Source organism: Pseudophryne corroboree, chromosome 9 (assembly GCF_028390025.1).
Source record: "Pseudophryne corroboree isolate aPseCor3 chromosome 9, aPseCor3.hap2, whole genome shotgun sequence".
Taxonomy (NCBI): Eukaryota; Metazoa; Chordata; class Amphibia; order Anura; family Myobatrachidae; genus Pseudophryne; species Pseudophryne corroboree.
In genome coordinates this window covers 8063440-8083551 of record NC_086452.1, presented here as the reverse complement: position 1 = coordinate 8083551, position 20112 = coordinate 8063440, and the positions used below count along the sequence as shown (strand labels likewise).

Below are 20112 nucleotides of genomic sequence, written 5' to 3'. Positions count from 1 at the left end.
CCGTGCTGCCCTTATATATGTATATATAAGCTTCCACAATTATTTTATCTTAAAAAGACAGATAATATCGCTTCTGTGCTCTGGGAAAAGGATGGAGAAGAATAGTTACATTTCTTTGTCTGGAAAAAGAACAAACGGCTGCGCTGAATATCAGGAACGAAACATAATGTACAGAGAGCCAACGTAAAAAATAACAATGTTTATTAATAAAACATATAAAAAGATTAATTATCAAATAACCGGTGAATAATGTATATATATATATATATGAGAACATTCACTAAACGTGAACTGGTGGTATATTGTAATAACTCAGCTTTTTGAGGGTGAAGAGTTCCAAGTTCCACTTGTTAGATAATTGATAAGTACCAGGTATGCTGGTGGAATCCTAATGGATTACAAGTCCCTCAGTTGAAAGTGATATTCAATACCTTTCCAAAATGGGCTGGTAAGAGCCGAGCGTCCTCGGCTTCAATGTCCTGCAATGCCCATGTACGCTGTGCAGCGGAAAGGAGGAGACCGTCTCTCTGACAACCCGGTCGTGGCGGCGTGTGCGCTGGAGCCGCTGATGTCGGATGCTGTAGACGGAGAGTGCAGCGGGGACCAAGGAGCACCTGGAAAATTTCACCTTAGCTGAGTGTGGATAGGGGCGGGTCCTGACGCGTTTCGTCACGTTCACGTGACTTTCTCAAAGGTAGAGAGTGAACGTGACGAAACGCGTCAGGACCCGCCCCTATCCACACTCAGCTAAGGTGAAATCTTCCAGGTGCTCCTTAGTCCCCGCTGCACTCTCCGTCTACAGCATCCGACATCAGCGGCTCCAGCGCACACGCCGCCACGACCGGGTTGTCAGAGAGACGGTCTCCTCCTTTCCGCTGCACAGCGTACATGGGCATTGCAGGACATTGAAGCCGAGGACGCTCGGCTCTTACCAGCCCATTTTGGAAAGGTATTGAATATCACTTTCAACTGAGGGACTTGTAATCCATTAGGATTCCACCAGCATACCTGGTACTTATCAATTATCTAACAAGTGGAACTTGGAACTCTTCACCCTCAAAAAGCTGAGTTATTACAATATACCACCAGTTCACGTTTAGTGAATGTTCTCATATATATTGTAACACTGTAGGGGTGCAAGGCGCCTTTTCCTGGGGAATATGGTAGCACGCAGCAGCTGAGGAACAACACAAGTCCAGTTTCTGGTACAACTGACCCCGGCCAGTTTTATTGAAACAGAAAATAAAACAAACCCCAAAATAAAAATACCTTGCCTGTCCGGCACTAACTAAACATAAGATATTCCTAACTGTCACTAAACAAAACACAGAGTTCTTCAGTACATACTGTATAGCTCACTTGCATCAGAAAGCGTGTCTCTCACACACAGATCCCTCAGCCTTCCCAGGCAGTCTGCCCATACTAATCAGGTTAGCAGCACTATAACACACTTACACAGCTGAAACCCTGATTAGCCCTCTGTGAGGCCAAAGACCCGAACTGGGCCCAATGTCTAGAACTCGCCTTATCTCTCTCTCAGAGCCTTTACCCAGCTTTTACAGCAAACTGAAAAGGTTCAGACAAAACAAAAAGCATTTTTCCTAGAAGTTAACATTTTCTAAAACATGTAAGACAAGAACCTGGGACAAATATACCTGCCCTCAAACACTATCCCAGTGTTCTTGTCACATATCCCCCTCCCCTGTTTCGACCTAGGGGCCGGAACACTTGTAGCCCCCAAACAGAAGATGCGAGACAATGCATCTGCGTTGGCCAATTGTGTTCCCGGTCTATGTTCGACAGTAAACTTAAAGTCCTGCAACGCTAGAAACCATCTAGTTACACGAGCATTCTTGCCTCTATTTACATACATCCATTTTAAAGGGGCATGGTCTGTCACTAGTCTGAATTGTCTACCCAAGAGGTAATATCTCAAGGTATCTAGTGCCCACTTAATGGCCAAAGCCTCCTTTTCCACAATGGCATACCTTTTTTCATGCTCATTGAGTTTCCTACTCAAATAAATGATAGGGTGTTCGTCCCCATCTCTGGTTTGGGACAGCACAGCACCTATCCCTACCTCTGAGGCATCTGTCTGTACCACAAATTCTTTTGAAAAATCTGGTGTTATCAACACCGGTTGTGAACACAAAGCCACTTTTAACGCTTGGAACGCCTTTTCTGCATCAGGGTTCCATTTCACCACATTTGACTGCTTCCCTTTGGTAAGGTCTGACAACGGCACCGCTGTGGTCGCAAAATTAGGAATAAACCGTCTATAGTACCCAGTAATTCCCAAAAAAGCCCTTACCTGTTTTTTATTCACTGGACGAGGCCAGTTTTGAATAGCATCAACTTTATTCAATTGGGGCCTAATCAGACCTCTGCCTATGGTGAAGCCCAAGTATTTGACCTCCTCCATTGCGAGGCAGCACTTCTTTGGGTTAGCAGTTAACCCTGCCTCTCTGATTGAGTCCAGTACTGCTTGTACTTTAACCAAATGGGACCCCCAGTCTGTACTGTGAATTACCACATCATCCAAATAGGCAGCTGCATATTTTCTATGGGGCCTCAAAATTTTATCCATCGCCCGTTGAAAGGTTGCTGGAGCCCCATGCAACCCAAAGGGTAACATCTTATACTGGTACAGCCCCTCCGGAACCGAAAAGGCTGTTTTTTCTTTGGCGCTATCAGATAAAGGTATTTGCCAGTAACCTTTGGTCAGGTCCAATGTGGTGAGAAACCTGGCTGTTCCCAGCCTTTCTACAAGCTCATCCACACGGGGCATGGGGTATGCGTCAAACTTGGACACCTCATTTAACTTACGAAAGTCATTACAGAAGCGTATGCTACCGTCGGGCTTCGGGATGAGCACTATGGGACTGGACCACTCACTGTTAGACTCCTCTATGACTCCAAGTTCTAACATGGTTTTAACTTCCTTAGAAATAGCTTCTCGCTGAGCTTCAGGAATCCTATATGGCTTTAAATGAACCCTGACCCCTGGTTCTGTGACAATGTCATGTTTTATTATGGTCGTTCGGCCAGGCAGCTCTGAAAATACCTCCCTATTTTGGATGAGAAATTCTTTAACCTGATTGTTCTGATCAGCTGATAATGTCTCTGACACCTTCACTGCGGGAAGCAACCGGGGTGAAGACACCGAAGGGCAAGGCTCCGCTGACAGAGACAACCTATCTTTCCAGGGTTTGATTAAGTTAACATGGTAAATCTGTTCGGGTGTTCTCTTTCCCGGCTGGTATACTTTGTAATTAACCTCATTCACTTTTTCCCTAATCTCAAATGGACCCTGCCATTTAGCTAGGAATTTGCTTTCCACAGTGGGTACCAAAACAAGAACTCTATCTCCAGGAGCAAATTCCCGTATCTTGGCACTCCGGTTATAGACCCTCTGTTGAGCACTTTGGGCCTGTTCCATGTGCTCTCTGACAACAGGTACCACGGCTGCAATCCTATCCTGCATTTGTGTTACATGCTCAATAACGCTTCTATAAGGAGTGGGCTGTCCTTCCCACGTCTCTTTGGCAATATCCAACAGCCCTCTGGGGTGTCTACCATACAACAAATCAAATGGAGAAAACCCCGTAGAGGACTGAGGAACTTCTCTGATGGCCATTAACAAGTAGGGCAACAAACAATCCCAGTTTTTCCCATCTCTCTCAACAACCTTTTTTAACATACTTTTTAATGTTTTATTAAACCTTTCCACCAACCCGTCAGTTTGGGGATGGTAGATGGACGTCCTGAGGTGAGTGACCTTAAATAACTTGCACAATTCTTTCATGATCCTTGACATAAATGGAGTACCTTGGTCAGTCAAAATTTCTTTTGGTATTCCCACTCTACTAAATACCTGCACCAGCTCCTTAGCTATCGCCTTGGTTGTGATAGTGCGTAAAGGGACAGCCTCAGGATATCGAGTGGCATAGTCCATAATTACCAGGATATACTGATGGCCCCGAGCAGACTTTAACAAGGGCCCCACGAGATCCATGGCTATTCTGTCAAACGGGACCTCTATAATAGGCATGGGAACTAGTGGGCTCCTGAAATGGGGTCTAGGGGCATGATACTGGCATTCAGGACAGGAAGAACAATATTCAGACACTTCTTTATAAACCCCTGGCCAAAAGAACCTTTGTAAAACTCTTTCAGTGGTTTTTTCTGCCCCTAAATGTCCTGCGGTAACGTGACTATGAGCTAAATCTAGTACCGTTCTCCGATAAGGCTGGGGAACTACCAGCTGTTCTACCACATCCTCACCCCTTTTGACAATGTGGTACAAGAGCTCATTACAGATGGCCATGTGGGGATACGTAACCCTGTCACCTGGTACCACAGGTTCCCCATTAACAATCTTAACATTCTCTCTAGCCTTTATTAAGGTAGGATCCTTTAACTGTTCAGACGCAAACAGATCCTTCTTTACCTCCAGGTCAGGCACGCTTTCAGTTCTAACTACTATGTCTCTGTTCCCGGCAAGAGGGTCCTCACTGGACTCCCCATCTGTCACTTCCCCAGCCAAACTAGCAAAAGGCAAAGGGCCAGAAAGTTCCGAAGACCCACGTACATCCATAAAATCACCGGTATTATCAACTGGCTTTTTACTTCTCACATCTGTTGATAACCGTGATTCCCACAGTTTCCAAAAATGAGGAAAATCCCTCCCTATTATGGCCTCATGCACCAAGGTAGGGACCAGTCCCACTTTAACCATTGCTGACCCACAACAAGTTTCTATATTCACCTCAGCAGTGGCATAATGTTGGGTATCCCCATGTATGCAAGTTACCCCAATAGGTATTTGCTGGACCTTTAAGGGGTTCACTAACCCAGCTTTCACGAGGGTAACTAAACTTCCTGAATCTAGCAAGGCCTCTACCCGGTTACCCTCTAAGAACACATCACACATTTGTTTTTCCAGCTCAGGTGAAGGTACCACAGTACAGGCTAACCTAGCAAAGAAAGACATTCTGCGACATTCAAAGGCAGCATCACATTGCATGGGTTCTTGCATGACTGGGCAATTGGCAACAACATGACCTGGCATACCACATCTAAAACATTTAACCACACGATTATCAACCCGTTTGGGCAACATAGACCGTTCTAGCCCCATTGGCCTGTCTCCAGGGCCAGTGTTTACAGTCTCTCCAGCCTTGCGTTCTCTTAACCGCCCAGCAACGTTTTCCCACGGAACAGTCTTACCAGTCTTTACTGAAGGGCGCTGTCGAGGATCTATGGGTTGCTGGGTGGTCATCAGTAGTTCCTCTGCTGCCAAATACCGCTCTACCATGTCTACTAATTGGTCAGCAGTACCCGGGTTTCCATGGCTCACCAACTTGCGCAGGACCATGGGCAAAGATCTCAAGTAGCGGTCCATGACGACTCTTTCAACCATCTGGGGACCAGTTAATGTCTCTGGCTGTAGCCATTTTTTTGTTAGCTGAATAAGGTCGTGCATCTGAGAGCGCGGAGGCTTCTCCATGGCGTACACCCAACGGTGCACCCGTTGTGCTCGTACTGACAGCGTGACTCCCAGGCGGGTCAGGATCTCAGTCTTTAGTTTATCATAGTCCCGAGCCTCAGCAGGGCTTAAATCAAAGTACGCTTTTTGGGGCTCACCTGACAGAAAAGGTGCCAGCAGACTGGCCCACTGTGCTTTTGGCCAGTTCTCACGCTCTGCAGTCCTTTCAAACGTGGTCAAGTAGGCCTCCACATCGTCAGCCTCTGTCATTTTCTGCAAGAAGTGACTGGCCCGTATAGAACTAGAGCTGGTCGGAGCACTGACGGCCACATCTCCAATCCGGGCTGCAAGGCTCTGCACCACTTCTGTTAAGGCCTCTCTATCCTGACGCTGTTGCCGGTAAAGTTCGTCAATAGCCACCTGCTGCTGTCTCCTATTTTCCTCCATTGCCACCTGCTGCTGTCGGTTGGCCTCCTGCTGAGCCGCTGTAGCTTGCAGCAAGGCTTTAAGCAGATCCTCCATGTCGACAGATTTTTCAGGCGGCTTTGTAGCTGCTTTCACCCAAGACATATATCAAACCCTCAGGGGTGAGTCTCAGTAACTTCACACTGGGCTGTATCTGCATAAACCACCGTTTTCTGCAGGCCTCACAAAGCTGCTGCTTTCACTTATGCGCAGAACGGGGTTGCTCGCATTCTCCACCAAGTTGTAACACTGTAGGGGTGCAAGGCGCCTTTTCCTGGGGAATATGGTAGCACGCAGCAGCTGAGGAACAACACAAGTCCAGTTTCTGGTACAACTGACCCCGGCCAGTTTTATTGAAACAGAAAATAAAACAAACCCCAAAATAAAAATACCTTGCCTGTCCGGCACTAACTAAACATAAGATATTCCTAACTGTCACTAAACAAAACACAGAGTTCTTCAGTACATACTGTATAGCTCACTTGCATCAGAAAGCGTGTCTCTCACACACAGATCCCTCAGCCTTCCCAGGCAGTATGCCCATACTAATCAGGTTAGCAGCACTATAACACTCTTACACAGCTGAAACCCTGATTAGCCCTCTGTGAGGCCAAAGACCCGAACTGGGCCCAATGTCTAGAACTCGCCTTATCTCTCTCTCAGAGCCTTTACCCAGCTTTTACAGCAAACTGAAAAGGTTCAGACAAAACAAAAGGCATTTTTCCTAGAAGTTAACATTTTCTAAAACATGTAAGACAAGAACCTGGGACAAATATACCTGCCCTCAAACACTATCCCAGTGTTCTTGTCACAATATATATATATATATATATACATTATTCACCGGTTATTTGATAATTAATCTTTTTATATGTTTTATTAATAAACATTGTTATTTTTTACGTTGGCTCTCTGTACATTATGTTTCGTTCCTGATATTCAGCGCAGCCGTTTGTTCTTTTTCCATGCTATCACCACAATACTACACATAGTATTCCGGCAAGCGCAGACTATCAGGAACATACAATTGTGATCATTTTATTCTATGTAACACGCATTGGCTTCTAATTCTTATTTGATGATTAGGCGCTCGTTTGTTGCAGTTTTTTGTTTTACATTTCTTTGCCTGTAGCGACTGTGGGGATGAACCACTGATTGCATTGTGCCACCGTGATGCCCTCATTCCGAGCAGTCACAGGCTGCTATCTCATGGTCATCGCTTCAGACCACAATGTTTGACCAGGACCTGAGACGAAGCCTCTGTCCTCCTCTATATGAGTAATAAGGGAGCGCAGTAATCAGGGAGCGCTGTAATAAGGGGGCACAGTAATAAGGGGGCACAGTAATAAGGGGGCGCAGTAATCAGGGAGCGCTGTAATAAGGGGGCGCAGTAATAATATACACAACGAGTTTCGCGGATGCCTACACAGAGATGCGCCGGCGATGCAGGGAGGGAGGGAGAGAGCTAGGCACTGCCAGCGATGCAGGGAGGGAGGGAGGGAGAGAGCTGGGCACTGCCAGCGATGCAGGGAGGGAGGGAGAGAGCTGGGCACTGCCAGCGATGCAGGGAGGGAGGGAGAGCTGGGCACTGCCAGCGATGCAGGGAGGGAGGGAGAGAGCTGGGCACTGCAAGCGATGCAGGGAGGGAGGGAGGGAGAGAGCTGGGCACTGCCAGTGATGCAGGGAGGGAGGAAGAGAGCTGGGCACTGGCAGCGATGCAGAGAGAGAGGCAGAGAGCTGGGCACTGCCAGCAATGCAGGGAGGGAGGGAGAGAGCTGGGCACTGCCCGCAATGCAGGGAGGGAGGGAGAGAGCTGGGCACTGCAAGCGATGCAGGGAGGGAGGGAGGGAGAGAGCTGGGCACTGCAAGCGATGCAGGGAGGGAGGGAGAGAGCTGGGCACTGGCAGTGATGCAGGGAGGGAGGAAGAGAGCTGGGCACTGCCAGCGATGCAGAGAGAGAGAGGCAGAGAGCTGGGCACTGCCAGCAATGCAGGGAGGGAGGGAGAGAGCTGGGCACTGCCAGCGATGCAGGGAGGGAGGGAGGGAGAGAGCTGGGCACTGCAAGCGATGCAGGGAGGGAGGGAGGGAGAGAGCTGGGCACTGCAAGCGATGCAGGGAGGGAGGGAGGGAGAGAGCTGGGCACTGGCAGTGATGCAGGGAGGGAGGAAGAGAGCTGGGCACTGCCAGCGATGCAGGGAGAGAGGCAGAGAGCTGGGCACTGCCAGCAATGCAGGGAGGGAGAGAGCTGGGCACTGCCCGCAATGCAGGGAGGGAGGGAGAGAGCTGGGCACTGCCAGCAATGCAGAGAGAGAGGCAGAGAGCTGGGCACTGCCAGCGATGCAGGGAGGGAGGGAGAGAGCTGGGCACTGGCAGTGATGCAGAGAGAGAGGCAGAGAGCTGGGCACTGGCAGCGATGCAGGGAGGGAGGGAGAGAGCTGGGCACTGCCAGTGATGCAGGGAGGGAGGGAGAGTTGGGCACTGCCAGTGATGCAGGGAGGGAGGGAGAGTTGGGCACTGCCAGTGATGCAGGGAGGGAGGAAGGGAGAGTTGGGCACTGCCAGCAATGCAGGTAGGGAGGTAGAGGGCTGGGCACTCGCAGCGATGCAGGGAGGGAGGGAGAGTTGGCACTGCCAGCAATGCAGGTAGGGAGGTAGAGGGCTGGGCACTGGCAGGGAGGTAGGCAGAGGGCTTGGCACTGCCAGTCTGCAGCGTTCCTCTGTACATAAGGCTAAGAAGATGTTATTGCGCAGAATCTACATGAATATATGAATAGAAAGCCATACGGTGCACCACCTACACAGCTCACTCACCACTTAGACTTTCCGCCAAGTCATACATTCCGTGGTTTATAAACCTGTCTAGAAATATATCTGAGACTCATCCTGACCCAGGATAAAGGAAACGCAATCTATTATCAGGTTGTAAATGAAAAAACAGATGTGAAACGTGATATGCCAATTACTCACCCTTGGACCTCTTTTCCCCGGGGGACCTGGTAAACCTGGAGGACCTGCAGGACCCTAGAGAAACAGAACAACACACAAGTATTTTACTGACAGTCTGAGAATGACTAAGCCCCAGTGTCTGAGTCTCCAAATCCCAAACTATCAATTATCAGCACCTTGTAACCCCGCAGTAAGATCACAGAGCGCAGGGGGTAACGCTGGAGCCTCAGCTAAAAATAATTCAGGCATTTCATGGTGCTCGCAACACAAGAACCCTCACTGACGGCAGAGGAATGCCGGCTATTTCTATAAAGAAGCCGACGGGTTCCCAATATTAACAAATGATCTGTAATAATAAACTGCTCCAGCGCGTGGGGAATAATATGCTGCTAGTACCTATACTACAGAGTAATGGTGGTGAGGCAGCGGCTGTCACACAGGAGTAATATGCTGCTAGTACCTATACTACAGAGTAATGGTGGTGAGGCAGCGGCTGTCACACAGGAGTAATATGCTGCTAGTACCCTATACTACAGAGTAATGATGGTGGGGCAGCGGCTGTCACACAGGAGTAATATGCTGCTAGTACCTATACTACAGAGTAATGGTGGTGAGGCAGCGGCTGTCACACAGGAGTAATATGCTGCTAGTACCTATACTACAGAGTAATGATGGTGAGGCAGCGGCTGTCACACAGGAGTAATATGCTGCTAGTACCTATACTACAGAGTAATGGTGGTGAGGAAGCGGCTGTCACACAGGAGTAATATGCTGCTAGTACCCTATACTACAGAGTAATGATGGTGGGGCAGCGGCTGTCACACAGGAGTAATATGCTGCTAGTACCTATACTACAGAGTAATGGTGGTGAGGCAGCGGCTGTCACACAGGAGTAATATGCTGCTAGTACCTATACTACAGAGTAATGGTGGTGGGGCAGCGTCTGTCACACAGGAGTAATATGCTGCTAGTACCTATACTACAGAGTAATGGTGGTGGGGTAGCGTCTGTCACACAGGAGTAATATGCTGCTAGTACCTATACTACAGAGTAATGATGGTGAGGCAGCAGCTGTCACACAGGAGTAATATGCTGCTAGTACCTATACTACAGAGTAATGGTGGTGAGGCAGCGTCTGTCACACAGGAGTAATATGCTGCTAGTACCTATACTACAGAGTAATGGTGGTGAGGCAGCGTCTGTCACACAGGAGTAATATGCTGCTAGTACCTATACTACAGAGTAATGGTGGTGAGGCAGCGTCTGTCACACAGGAGTAATATGCTGCTAGTACCTATACTACAGAGTAATGGTGGTGAGGCAGCAGCTGTCACACAGGAGTAATATGCTGCTAGTACCTATACTACAGAGTAATGATGGTGAGACAGCAGCTGTCACACAGGAGTAATATGCTGCTAGCACCTATACTACAGAGTAATGGTGGTGAGGCAGCGGCTGTCACACAGGAGTAATATGCTGCTAGTACTTATACTACAGAGTAATGATGGTGAGGCAGCGGCTGTCACACAGGAGTAATATGCTGCTAGTACCTATACTACAGAGTAATGATGGTGAGGCAGCAGCTGTCACACAGGAGTAATATGCTGCTAGTACCTATACTACAGAGTAATGGTGGTGAGGCAGCAGCTGTCACACAGGAGTAATATGCTGCTAGTACCTATACTACAGAGTAATGGTGGTGGGGCAGCACCTGTCACACAGGAGTAATATGCTGCTAGTACCTATACTACAGAGTAATGGTGGTGAGGCAGCAGCTGTCACACAGGAGTAATATGCTGCTAGCACCTATACTACAGAGTAATGATGGTGAGGCAGCGGCTGTCATACAGGAGTAATATGCTGCTAGTACCTATACTACAGAGTAATGATGGTGAGGCAGCGGCATTCACACAGGAGTAATATGCTGCTAGTACCTATACTACAGAGTAATGATGGTGAGGCAGCGGCTGTCACACAGGAGTAATATGCTGCTAGTACCTATACTACAGAGTAATGGTGGTGAGGCAGCAGCTGTCACACAGGAGTAATATGCTGCTAGTACCTATACTACAGAGTAATGGTGGTGAGGCAGCAGTTGTCACACAGGAGTAATATGCTGCTAGTACCTATACTACAGAGTAATGATGGTGGGGTAGCGGCTGCCACACAGGAGTAACATGCTGCTAGTACCTATACTACAGAGTAATGATGGTGGGGCAGCGGCTGTCACACAGGAGTAATATGCTGCTAGTACCTATACTACAGAGTAATGGTGGTGAGGCAGCAGCTGTCACACAGGAGAAATATGCTGCTAGTACCTATACTACAGAGTAATGATGGTGAGGCAGCAGCTGTCACACAGGAGTAATATGCTGCTAGTACCTATACTACAGAGTAATGGTGGTGGAGAAGCAGCTGTCACACAGGAGTAATATGCTGCTAGCACCTATACTACAGAGTAATGGTGGTGAGGCAGCAGCTGTCACACAGGAGTAATATGCTGCTAGCACCTATACTACAGAGTAATGGTGGTGAGGCAGCAACTGTCACACAGGAGTAATATGCTGTTAGTACCTATACTACAGAGTAATGATGGTGGGGCAGCGGCTGTCACACAGGAGTAATATGCTGCTAGTACCTATACTACAGAGTAATGATGGTGGGGCAGCGGCTGTCACACAGGAGTAATATGCTGCTAGTACCTATACTACAGAGTAATGGTGGTTAGGCAGCAGCTGTCACACAGGAGTAATATGCTGTTAGTACCTATACTACAGAGTAATGATGGTGAGGCAGCAGCTGTCACACAGGAGTAATATGCTGCTAGTACCGATACTACAGAGTAATGATGATGAGGCAGCGGCTGTCACACAGGAGTAATATGCTGCTAGTACCTATACTACAGAGTAATGGTGGTGGGGCAGCAGCTGTCACACAGGAGTCATATGCTGCTAGCACCTATACTACAGAGTAATGATGGTGAGGCAGCAGCTGTCACACAGGAGTAATATGCTGCTAGTACCTATACTACAGAGTAATGGTGGTGAGGCAGCAGCTGTCACACAGGAGTAATATGCTGCTAGTACCTATACTACAGAGTAATGGTGGTGAGGCAGCAGATGTCACACAGGAGTAATATGCTGCTAGTACCTATACTACAGAGTAATGATGGTGGGGCAGCGGCTGTCACACAGGAGTAATATGCTGCTAGTAACTATACTACAGAGTAATGGTGGTGAGGCAGCAGATGTCACACAGGAGTAATATGCTGCTAGTACCTATACTACAGAGTAATGATGGTGAGGCAGCAGCTGTCACACAGGAGTAATATGCTGTTAGTACCTATACTACAGAGTAATGGTGGTGAGGAAGCAGTTGTCACACAGGAGTAATATGCTGCTAGTACCTATACTACAGAGTAATGGTGGTGAAGCAGCGGCTGTAACACAGGAGTAATATGCTGCTAGTACCTATACTACAGAGTAATGATGGTGAGGCAGCGGCTGTCATACAGGAGTAATATGCTGCTAGTACCTATACTACAGAGTAATGGTGGTGAGGCAGCAGCTGTCACACAGGAGTAATATGCTGCTAGCACCTATACTACAGAGTAATGATGGTGAGGCAGTGGCTGTCACACAGGAGTAATATGCTGCTAGTACCTATACTACAGAGTAATGATGGTGAGGCAGCGGCATTCACACAGGAGTAATATGCTGCTAGTACCTATACTACAGAGTAATGATGGTGAGGCAGCGGCTGTCACACAGGAGTAATATGCTGCTAGCACCTATACTACAGAGTAATGGTGGTGAGGCAGCAGCTGTCACACAGGAGTAATATGCTGCTAGCACCTATACTACAGAGTAATGGTGGTGAGGCAGCGGCTGTCACACAGGAGTAATATGCTGCTAGCACCTATACTACAGAGTAATGATGGTGGGGCAGCGGCTGTCACACAGGAGTAATATGCTGCTAGTACCTATACTACAGAGTAATGATGGTGGGGCAGCGGCTGTCACACAGGAGTAATATGCTGCTAGTACCTATACTACAGAGTAATGGTGGTTAGGCAGCAGCTGTCACACAGGAGTAATATGCTGTTAGTACCTATACTACAGAGTAATGATGGTGAGGCAGCAGCTGTCACACAGGAGTAATATGCTGTTAGTACCGATACTACAGAGTAATGATGGTGAGGCAGCAGCTGTCACACAGGAGTAATATGCTGTTAGTACCTATACTACAGAGTAATGATGGTGAGGCAGCAGCTGTCACACAGGAGTAATATGCTGCTAGTACCTATACTACAGAGTAATGGTGGTGGGGCAGCGGCTGTCACACAGGAGTAATATGCTGCTAGTACCTATACTACAGAGTAATGGTGGTTAGGCAGCAGCTGTCACACAGGAGTAATATGCTGTTAGTACCTATACTACAGAGTAATGGTGGTGAGGCAGCGGCTGTCACACAGGAGTAATATGCTGCTAGTACCTATACTACAGAGTAATGGTGGTTAGGCAGCAGTTGTCACACAGGAGTAATATGCTGCTAGTACCTATACTACAGAGTAATGGTGGTGAGGCAGCGGCTGTCACACAGGAGTAATATGCTGCTAGTACCTATACTACAGAGTAATGGTGGTGAGGCAGCGGCTGTCACACAGGAGTAATATGCTGCTAGTACCTATACTACAGAGTAATGATGGTGAGGCAGCGGCTGTCACACAGGAGTAATATGCTGCTAGTACCTATACTACAGAGTAATGATGGTGAGGCAGCAGATGTCACACAGGAGTAATATGCTGCTAGTACCTATACTACAGAGTAATGGTGGTGAGGCAGCAGCTGTCACACAGGAGTAATATGCTGCTAGTAACTATACTACAGAGTAATGATGTTGAGGCAGCAGCTGTCACACAGGATTAATCTGAGTTTTGTCCCAGTGTTACTACAGAATATGTTTTGGAAGTTGCAGCAACACCTGGTTCTGCATAATGTCACACAGATCCTCTGAAACGTGAACGATCTTCCTTGATCCCCTCCAAGCTGTTGGCAGGTTGGGATCTTATATCTCGCTTCACTCCAGACTTTTACACTGATAATGTAGAGAAAACAGAACTTTATTTTCCTCTTGTATGGCAGCCAGAAGGTGTGTCTGGGATACGGCCTGACGCCTGTGTTACACTCATGCAGCTCTTTTATGTTCACCTCCCGCATCGCAAAAACTATGAAAGTTTGTCTTATTTGCCCCTATCTTGGGATGGCTTTTCACATTATTTTAGTATCACTGGAATGTATTAAAGCGCTTTTGGAGCAGTTTTTGTGAAAAACTAATTGAATTCACTTTTTTTTTAGTAACAAGATTACAAATCCCATACTTATAATGGGAAATGTGATCTGACCAAATGAATATATATATTTTTTAAAAAGCGCAGCGAGCCCTGAGATAATAACGCTGTCCTGAGACAGCGTTATCAGAGGGCTCGCTGCCTCCAGCCAGAGAAAGCTGTGCAGGGACCCAGCAGTGTGATCAGCTATGTGTTTCCAATGGACACACAAGCTGATTACAAAGAAAAATAAGAAAAAAAAGGTAAAAAAAATATAAAAATAAAACATCATGCTCCGGTGCTGGCTGCCAGTCATCGTGGATCCCTGCCGCTCCTGTGAGTAAAGTGATGCTGCAAAGCGGCAGCTCACTTTACAGCACCGGAGATCACAACAGCAGGAAGTCCTGATGACTAGCAGCCTTCCAGGAGCACCGATCCCTGCGTATGATCAGCGGTGTGGAAGTGGTGCGTGGGAGGAGGGGTTTCTATGGAAGATACCCTGATAAGGCTGCGGAGAGGCATCGCAGGGACAGGGATTTCTGACAAGCTCTGTACCTGCATGCGATAATTGGTACATCCATGTAATGAATTATCACATTGCAAATTTGGTCGATTTCATCACTTCCCATCCGTATCCTCAGAGGCGGATGGTGATAAATCAGCCCCAAAGTTATAATTACCGATTTATATCGCATCTTGGTACACAAGACAACGCACAGCAATAAATGCTCCTACAGTACATCCACAATTCATTCATGTTATTTCTCCAGCATCTAATTATCCTGCTGTCATTCTGTTATAGGGGGTCATTCCGAGTTGATCACTCGCTAGCAGTTTTTAGCAGCCGTGCAAACGCATTGTTGCCACCCACGGGGGAGTGTATTTTCGCTTTGCAGAAGTGCGAACGCCTGTGCAGCAGAGCGCCTGCAAAAACAGTTTGAGCAAAACAAGACCAGCCCTGTAGTTACTCTCCGTGTGCGTTGATTCTAACTTTGGAGGGTTGGCTTTTGACGTCACACACCCGCCCAGCTTTCGCCCAGCCACGCCTGCGTTTTCCCTGGCACGCCTGCGTTTTTCCAAACACTCCCAGAAAACGGTCAGTTACCACCCAGAAACGCCCCTTTCTTGTCAAACTTATTGCGGCCGCCAGTGCGAATAAAAACGTCGCTAGAACCTGTGCAAAACAACAAATGCCTTTGTGCCCGTACGTCGCGCTTGCGCGTTGCGGTGCATATGCATGCGCAGAAATGCCGATTTTTAGCCTGATCGCTGCGCTGTGAACAACGGCAGCTAGCGATCAACTCGTGACCCCCACAGTCTCTAATAAACGCCGCAGTGTATATTGCAAGAGATAATCTTTATTTTTTCAACAATTATTTATTAATAATACATACAAATACTGTATATGTATGTATTAATACATAATTATTGAAATTGAAAAAATAAAGATTATCTCTTGCGTTATACACTAACGTGATAGAAAATACCGCATCACAGTAAGAAGACCATTGCTACATCGTAACTGCATGTTATCTATACATATAAATGCCAAAGCCCTCACTCACTCACTCACTACTAATTCACTCACTCACCGACTCATCACTAATTCTCTCACTCACTGGCTCATCGCTAATTCTCTCATTCACTCACTCACTGGCTCATCACTAATTCTCTCATTCATTGATTCATTCACTCACTCATCACTAATTCACTCACTCACCGACTCATCACCAATTCTCTCATTCACTCACTGGCTCATCACTAATTCTCTCATTCACCACTAATTCTCTCATTCATTCATTCATTCATTCACTCACTCATCACTAATTCTCTCATTCACTCACTCACTGGCTCATCACTAATTCTCTCATTCGTTAATTCACTCACTCACTAACTCATCACTAATTCTCTCATTCACTCACTCACTGACTCATCACTAATTCTCTCATTCACTCACTCACTGGCTCATCACTAATTCTCTCATTCATTCATTAATTCATTCATTCACTCACTCACTCATCACTAATTCACTCACTCACCGACTCATCACCAATTCTCTCATTCACTCACTGGCTCATCACTAATTCTCTCATTCATTAATTCAATCACTCACTGACTCATCACTAATTCTCTCATTCACTCACTCACTGACTCATCACTAATTCTCTCATTCACTCACTCACTGGCTCATCACTAATTCTCTCATTCATTCATTCATTCATTCATTCACTCACTCACTCATCACTAATTCACTCACTCACCGACTCATCACCAATTCTCTCATTCACTCACTCGCTGGCTCTCGTTCATTAATTCAATCACTCACTGACTCATCACTAATTCTCTCATTCACTCACTCATCACTAATTCTCTCATGCATTCATTCATTCATTCACTCATCACTAATTCTCTCATTCGCTCACTCACTACTGGCTCATCACTAATTCTCTCATTCATTAATTTACTCACTCACTGACTCATCACTATTTCTCTCATTCACTCACTCATCACTAATTCTCTCATTCACTCACACATCACTAATTCTCTCATTCACTCACTCATCACTAATTCTCTCATGCATTCATTCATCACTAATTCTCTCATTCGCTCACTCACTGGCTCATCACTAATTCTCTCATTCATTAATTCACTCACTCACTGACTCATCACTATTTCTCTCATTCACTCACTCATCACTAATTCTCTCATTCACTCACACATCACTAATTCTCTCATTCACTCACTCATCACTAATTCTCTCATACACTCACTCAGTGGCTCATCACTAATTCTCTCATTCACTCACTCATCACTAATTCCTTAATTCACTCACTCACTGGCTCATCACTAATTCTCTCATTCATGCAATCACTGGCTCATCACTAATTCTTTCATTCACTCACTCTCTCACTCACCACTAATTCTCTCATTCACTGGTTCATCACTAATTCTCTCATTCACTCACTCACTCACTGACTCATCACTAATTCACTCACACACTCATCACTAATTCACTCACTCATCACTAATTCTCTCATTCACTCACTCACCGACTCATCACTAATTCACTCACTGACTCTTCACTAATTCTCTCATTCACTCACTAACTCATCATTAATTCTCTCATTCACACTCACTGACCCATCACTAATTCTCTCATTCACTCACTCACTGACTCATCACTAATTCTCTCATTCACTCACTGGCTCATCACTAATTCTCTCATTCATTCATTAATTCACTCACTCACTCACTCACTCACTGACTCATCACTAATTCTCTCATTCACTCACTCACTGGCTCATCACTAATTCTCTCATTCATTCATTCACTCACTGTTATGCACACCAGTGCCTGCAGGAATGTACTGGTGTCTGAACGGAGAGGGATGCAAAACAAATGAACTCACAGACAGACTGGGGAATATGACATTACGTACACAGAAGGTGATAGGGTAACAAAATCAACACAAAGTGAACAGAGAAGCCCAGAGGCTAAGAAACTGGGTGTCTCCCTAGTATTAGGAATGCTCAGATGGAAAGAAGCGAGATGTTGTGTTTTAATACGTAGAGAACCCGAAATGCCGTTGCTAAGGGCAACAGAAAAAACCCTAAAGGGTTACCAACGGGTGTGGCAGTAAACTCCTTGGTCAGAGATGGAATAATAGACACAAGGAGAGTCTCCACAATCCTAGTCCTCACTTGCAGTGCACTGGTTCAGCTTACTGCCACTAAACTGACACCTGAACACCTTGCACAGTGAGAAAGGATTTTGGCAGGCAAGTCTGAGAATACAGCCGCAAACTTGCTAAGTTCACAGAGTAGCAAAAGAACCCCAGCAAGTTAAACGACTGACTCCAGTCTTACTGCTAGGTCTGGATTGGCAGAGTGTAGTACCAAATCCCAAGGCCTATTTGCAGTAAGCAACAAACAAATACAAAGCTACACAGTACTGGCTAACTTTCAGGAACTGACTAACCAACAAAGATTCAGCAGCATCTGCTTAACCTGAGAAGAGGGTTTATATAGCAGGTGCTGTCCACGCCCCACTCAGACCTAACAGACTGTGAGCACAAAAACCAGCACCGGATCCCCTGCCGTGCACAAAGCCTGTAACCACTGCACAGCAAAAGACCCGAACCGGAGTATCAGCTGCGCTCAGGTTACTCCGCTAGCACTTGTCTCCCGGTTGCCATGACGACGTGGCAGCACAGGGCAGGAGACCCTAACAGTACCCCCCCCTTTGACGAGGGGTCAAAGAACCCCTACCACCGGGTTTATCGGGGAACTGCGAGAAGAAAGAGCGTATCAGTCTGGGGGCATGAAGATCACAACTGCGCACCCACGACCGCTCCTCCGGGCCATACCCCTTCCAGTGCACCAAAAATGACAGCCGACCCCGAACCATCTTGGAGTCAAGAATCCTTTCAACAACAAACTCCCTCTGGCCACGTATCAGAAGAGGAGAAGGTCTTCCACTGGAAGAAGGATTACTAGTCGCCCGTTTTAAAAGGGAACAATGAAATGTTTTATTGATACCCAAAGAACGGGGCAGATCTAACTGAAATGCCACCGGATTGATAACCCTAGTGATCTTATAAGGGCCGATGAACCGGGGGCCTAACTTATGAGATGGCTGTCTCAACTTCAAATTCTTAGTAGACAACCAGACGAAGTCTCCTAATTTGAAGCTGCAGGGTCTTTTCCGCTTATCAAAAACCCTTTTGGTCACTAATGACACAGACACAAGGGCTTTCTTCACTTTCCTCCAAATACCCCTAAGGACCGAAACCACAGAGGAACCACCAGGCGTGGAGTCCAGGGGGTCAAAAGAATTGGCCTTAGGATGATGCCCATACACACAAAGGAAGGGAGAGATCCCTGTAGCAGAGTGAGCCGCGTTGTTATAGGCAAACTCCGCCATGGACAGATGAGCAACCCAGTCAGTCTGACACTTGGAGACATAACACCTGAGGAACTGCTCCAAGGACTGGTTCACCCTTTCAGTCTGCCCATTAGACTGCGGATGGAAGCCTGACGACAAGCTGACAGAAATCTGGAGATCGGAACAAAATGCCCTCCAGAATTTGGCCACAAACTGGGATCCGCGGTCAGAGACCACATCAAGTGGCAACCCGTGGAGGCGCACAACATGCAGCATAAATAATTCAGACAGGCGTCTGGCCGATGGCAGCCCAACCAGTGGAACGAAGTGCGCCATCTTCGAAAACCTGTCAACGACAACCCAGATGGCTGTCATCCCCGAGGATTTGGGCAAGTCCACCACAAAATCCATTGAAATGTGGGTCCATGGCTTAGATGGAATAGAGAGTGGATGTAATGGGCCAACAGGAACCCCTCTAGGAGTCTTATTTCGGGCACAGATGTCACATGCCCGAACCCACTGATCCACATCCTTAGCCACCGAGGGCCACCACACCGCCCTAGATAGCAACTCCCGAGTTCTGGCAATACCCGGGTGACCTGCCGACTTCTTGGCATGGAATTCCAGGAACACTCGCTGTCTTAACCTAGGAGGCACAAACAAAAGACCTACCGGAAGGTCTGGAGGAGCCTGCTCCTGTGCTCTAAGGACTAATGACAAGAGGTCCAGGGTAATGCCCACTTTAATACATGATGGGGACACAATGGGCAATGGCTCCTCGGTGGTCTCCTGGATTGGAGCAAAACTCCGCGAGAGTGCATCAGCCTTGATGTTTTTTGACCCAGGGCGATATGTTATAAAAAAATTAAAGCGAGCAAAAAACAAAGCCCATCGTGCCTGCCTGGCATTGAGACGCTTCGCTGACTCTAAATATGCCAAATTCTTATGGTCGGTGAGAATTGAGACCACAAACTTAGCCCCCTCAAGCCAGTGTCTCCACT

The 20112-nt window shown here is 47.0% G+C and overlaps 1 protein-coding gene across 4 annotated transcripts in view; it reads right to left on the bottom strand.

Annotated features, from left to right (window-relative positions):
• Nucleotides 1-20112, bottom strand: part of COL24A1 (collagen type XXIV alpha 1 chain) — a 767149-nt gene that overhangs the window by 681338 nt on the left and 65699 nt on the right. For all 4 annotated transcript variants that reach the window (XR_010186531.1, XM_063938932.1, XM_063938934.1 and 1 more), the window contains exon 4: nt 8920-8973. Coding sequence is in view for 3 of the 4 variants with exons in the window: in XM_063938932.1 (XP_063795002.1) it covers nt 8920-8973 (54 nt within the window). In the remaining variant the exon portion in view is untranslated. The remainder of the gene's footprint in view (nt 1-8919; nt 8974-20112) is intronic.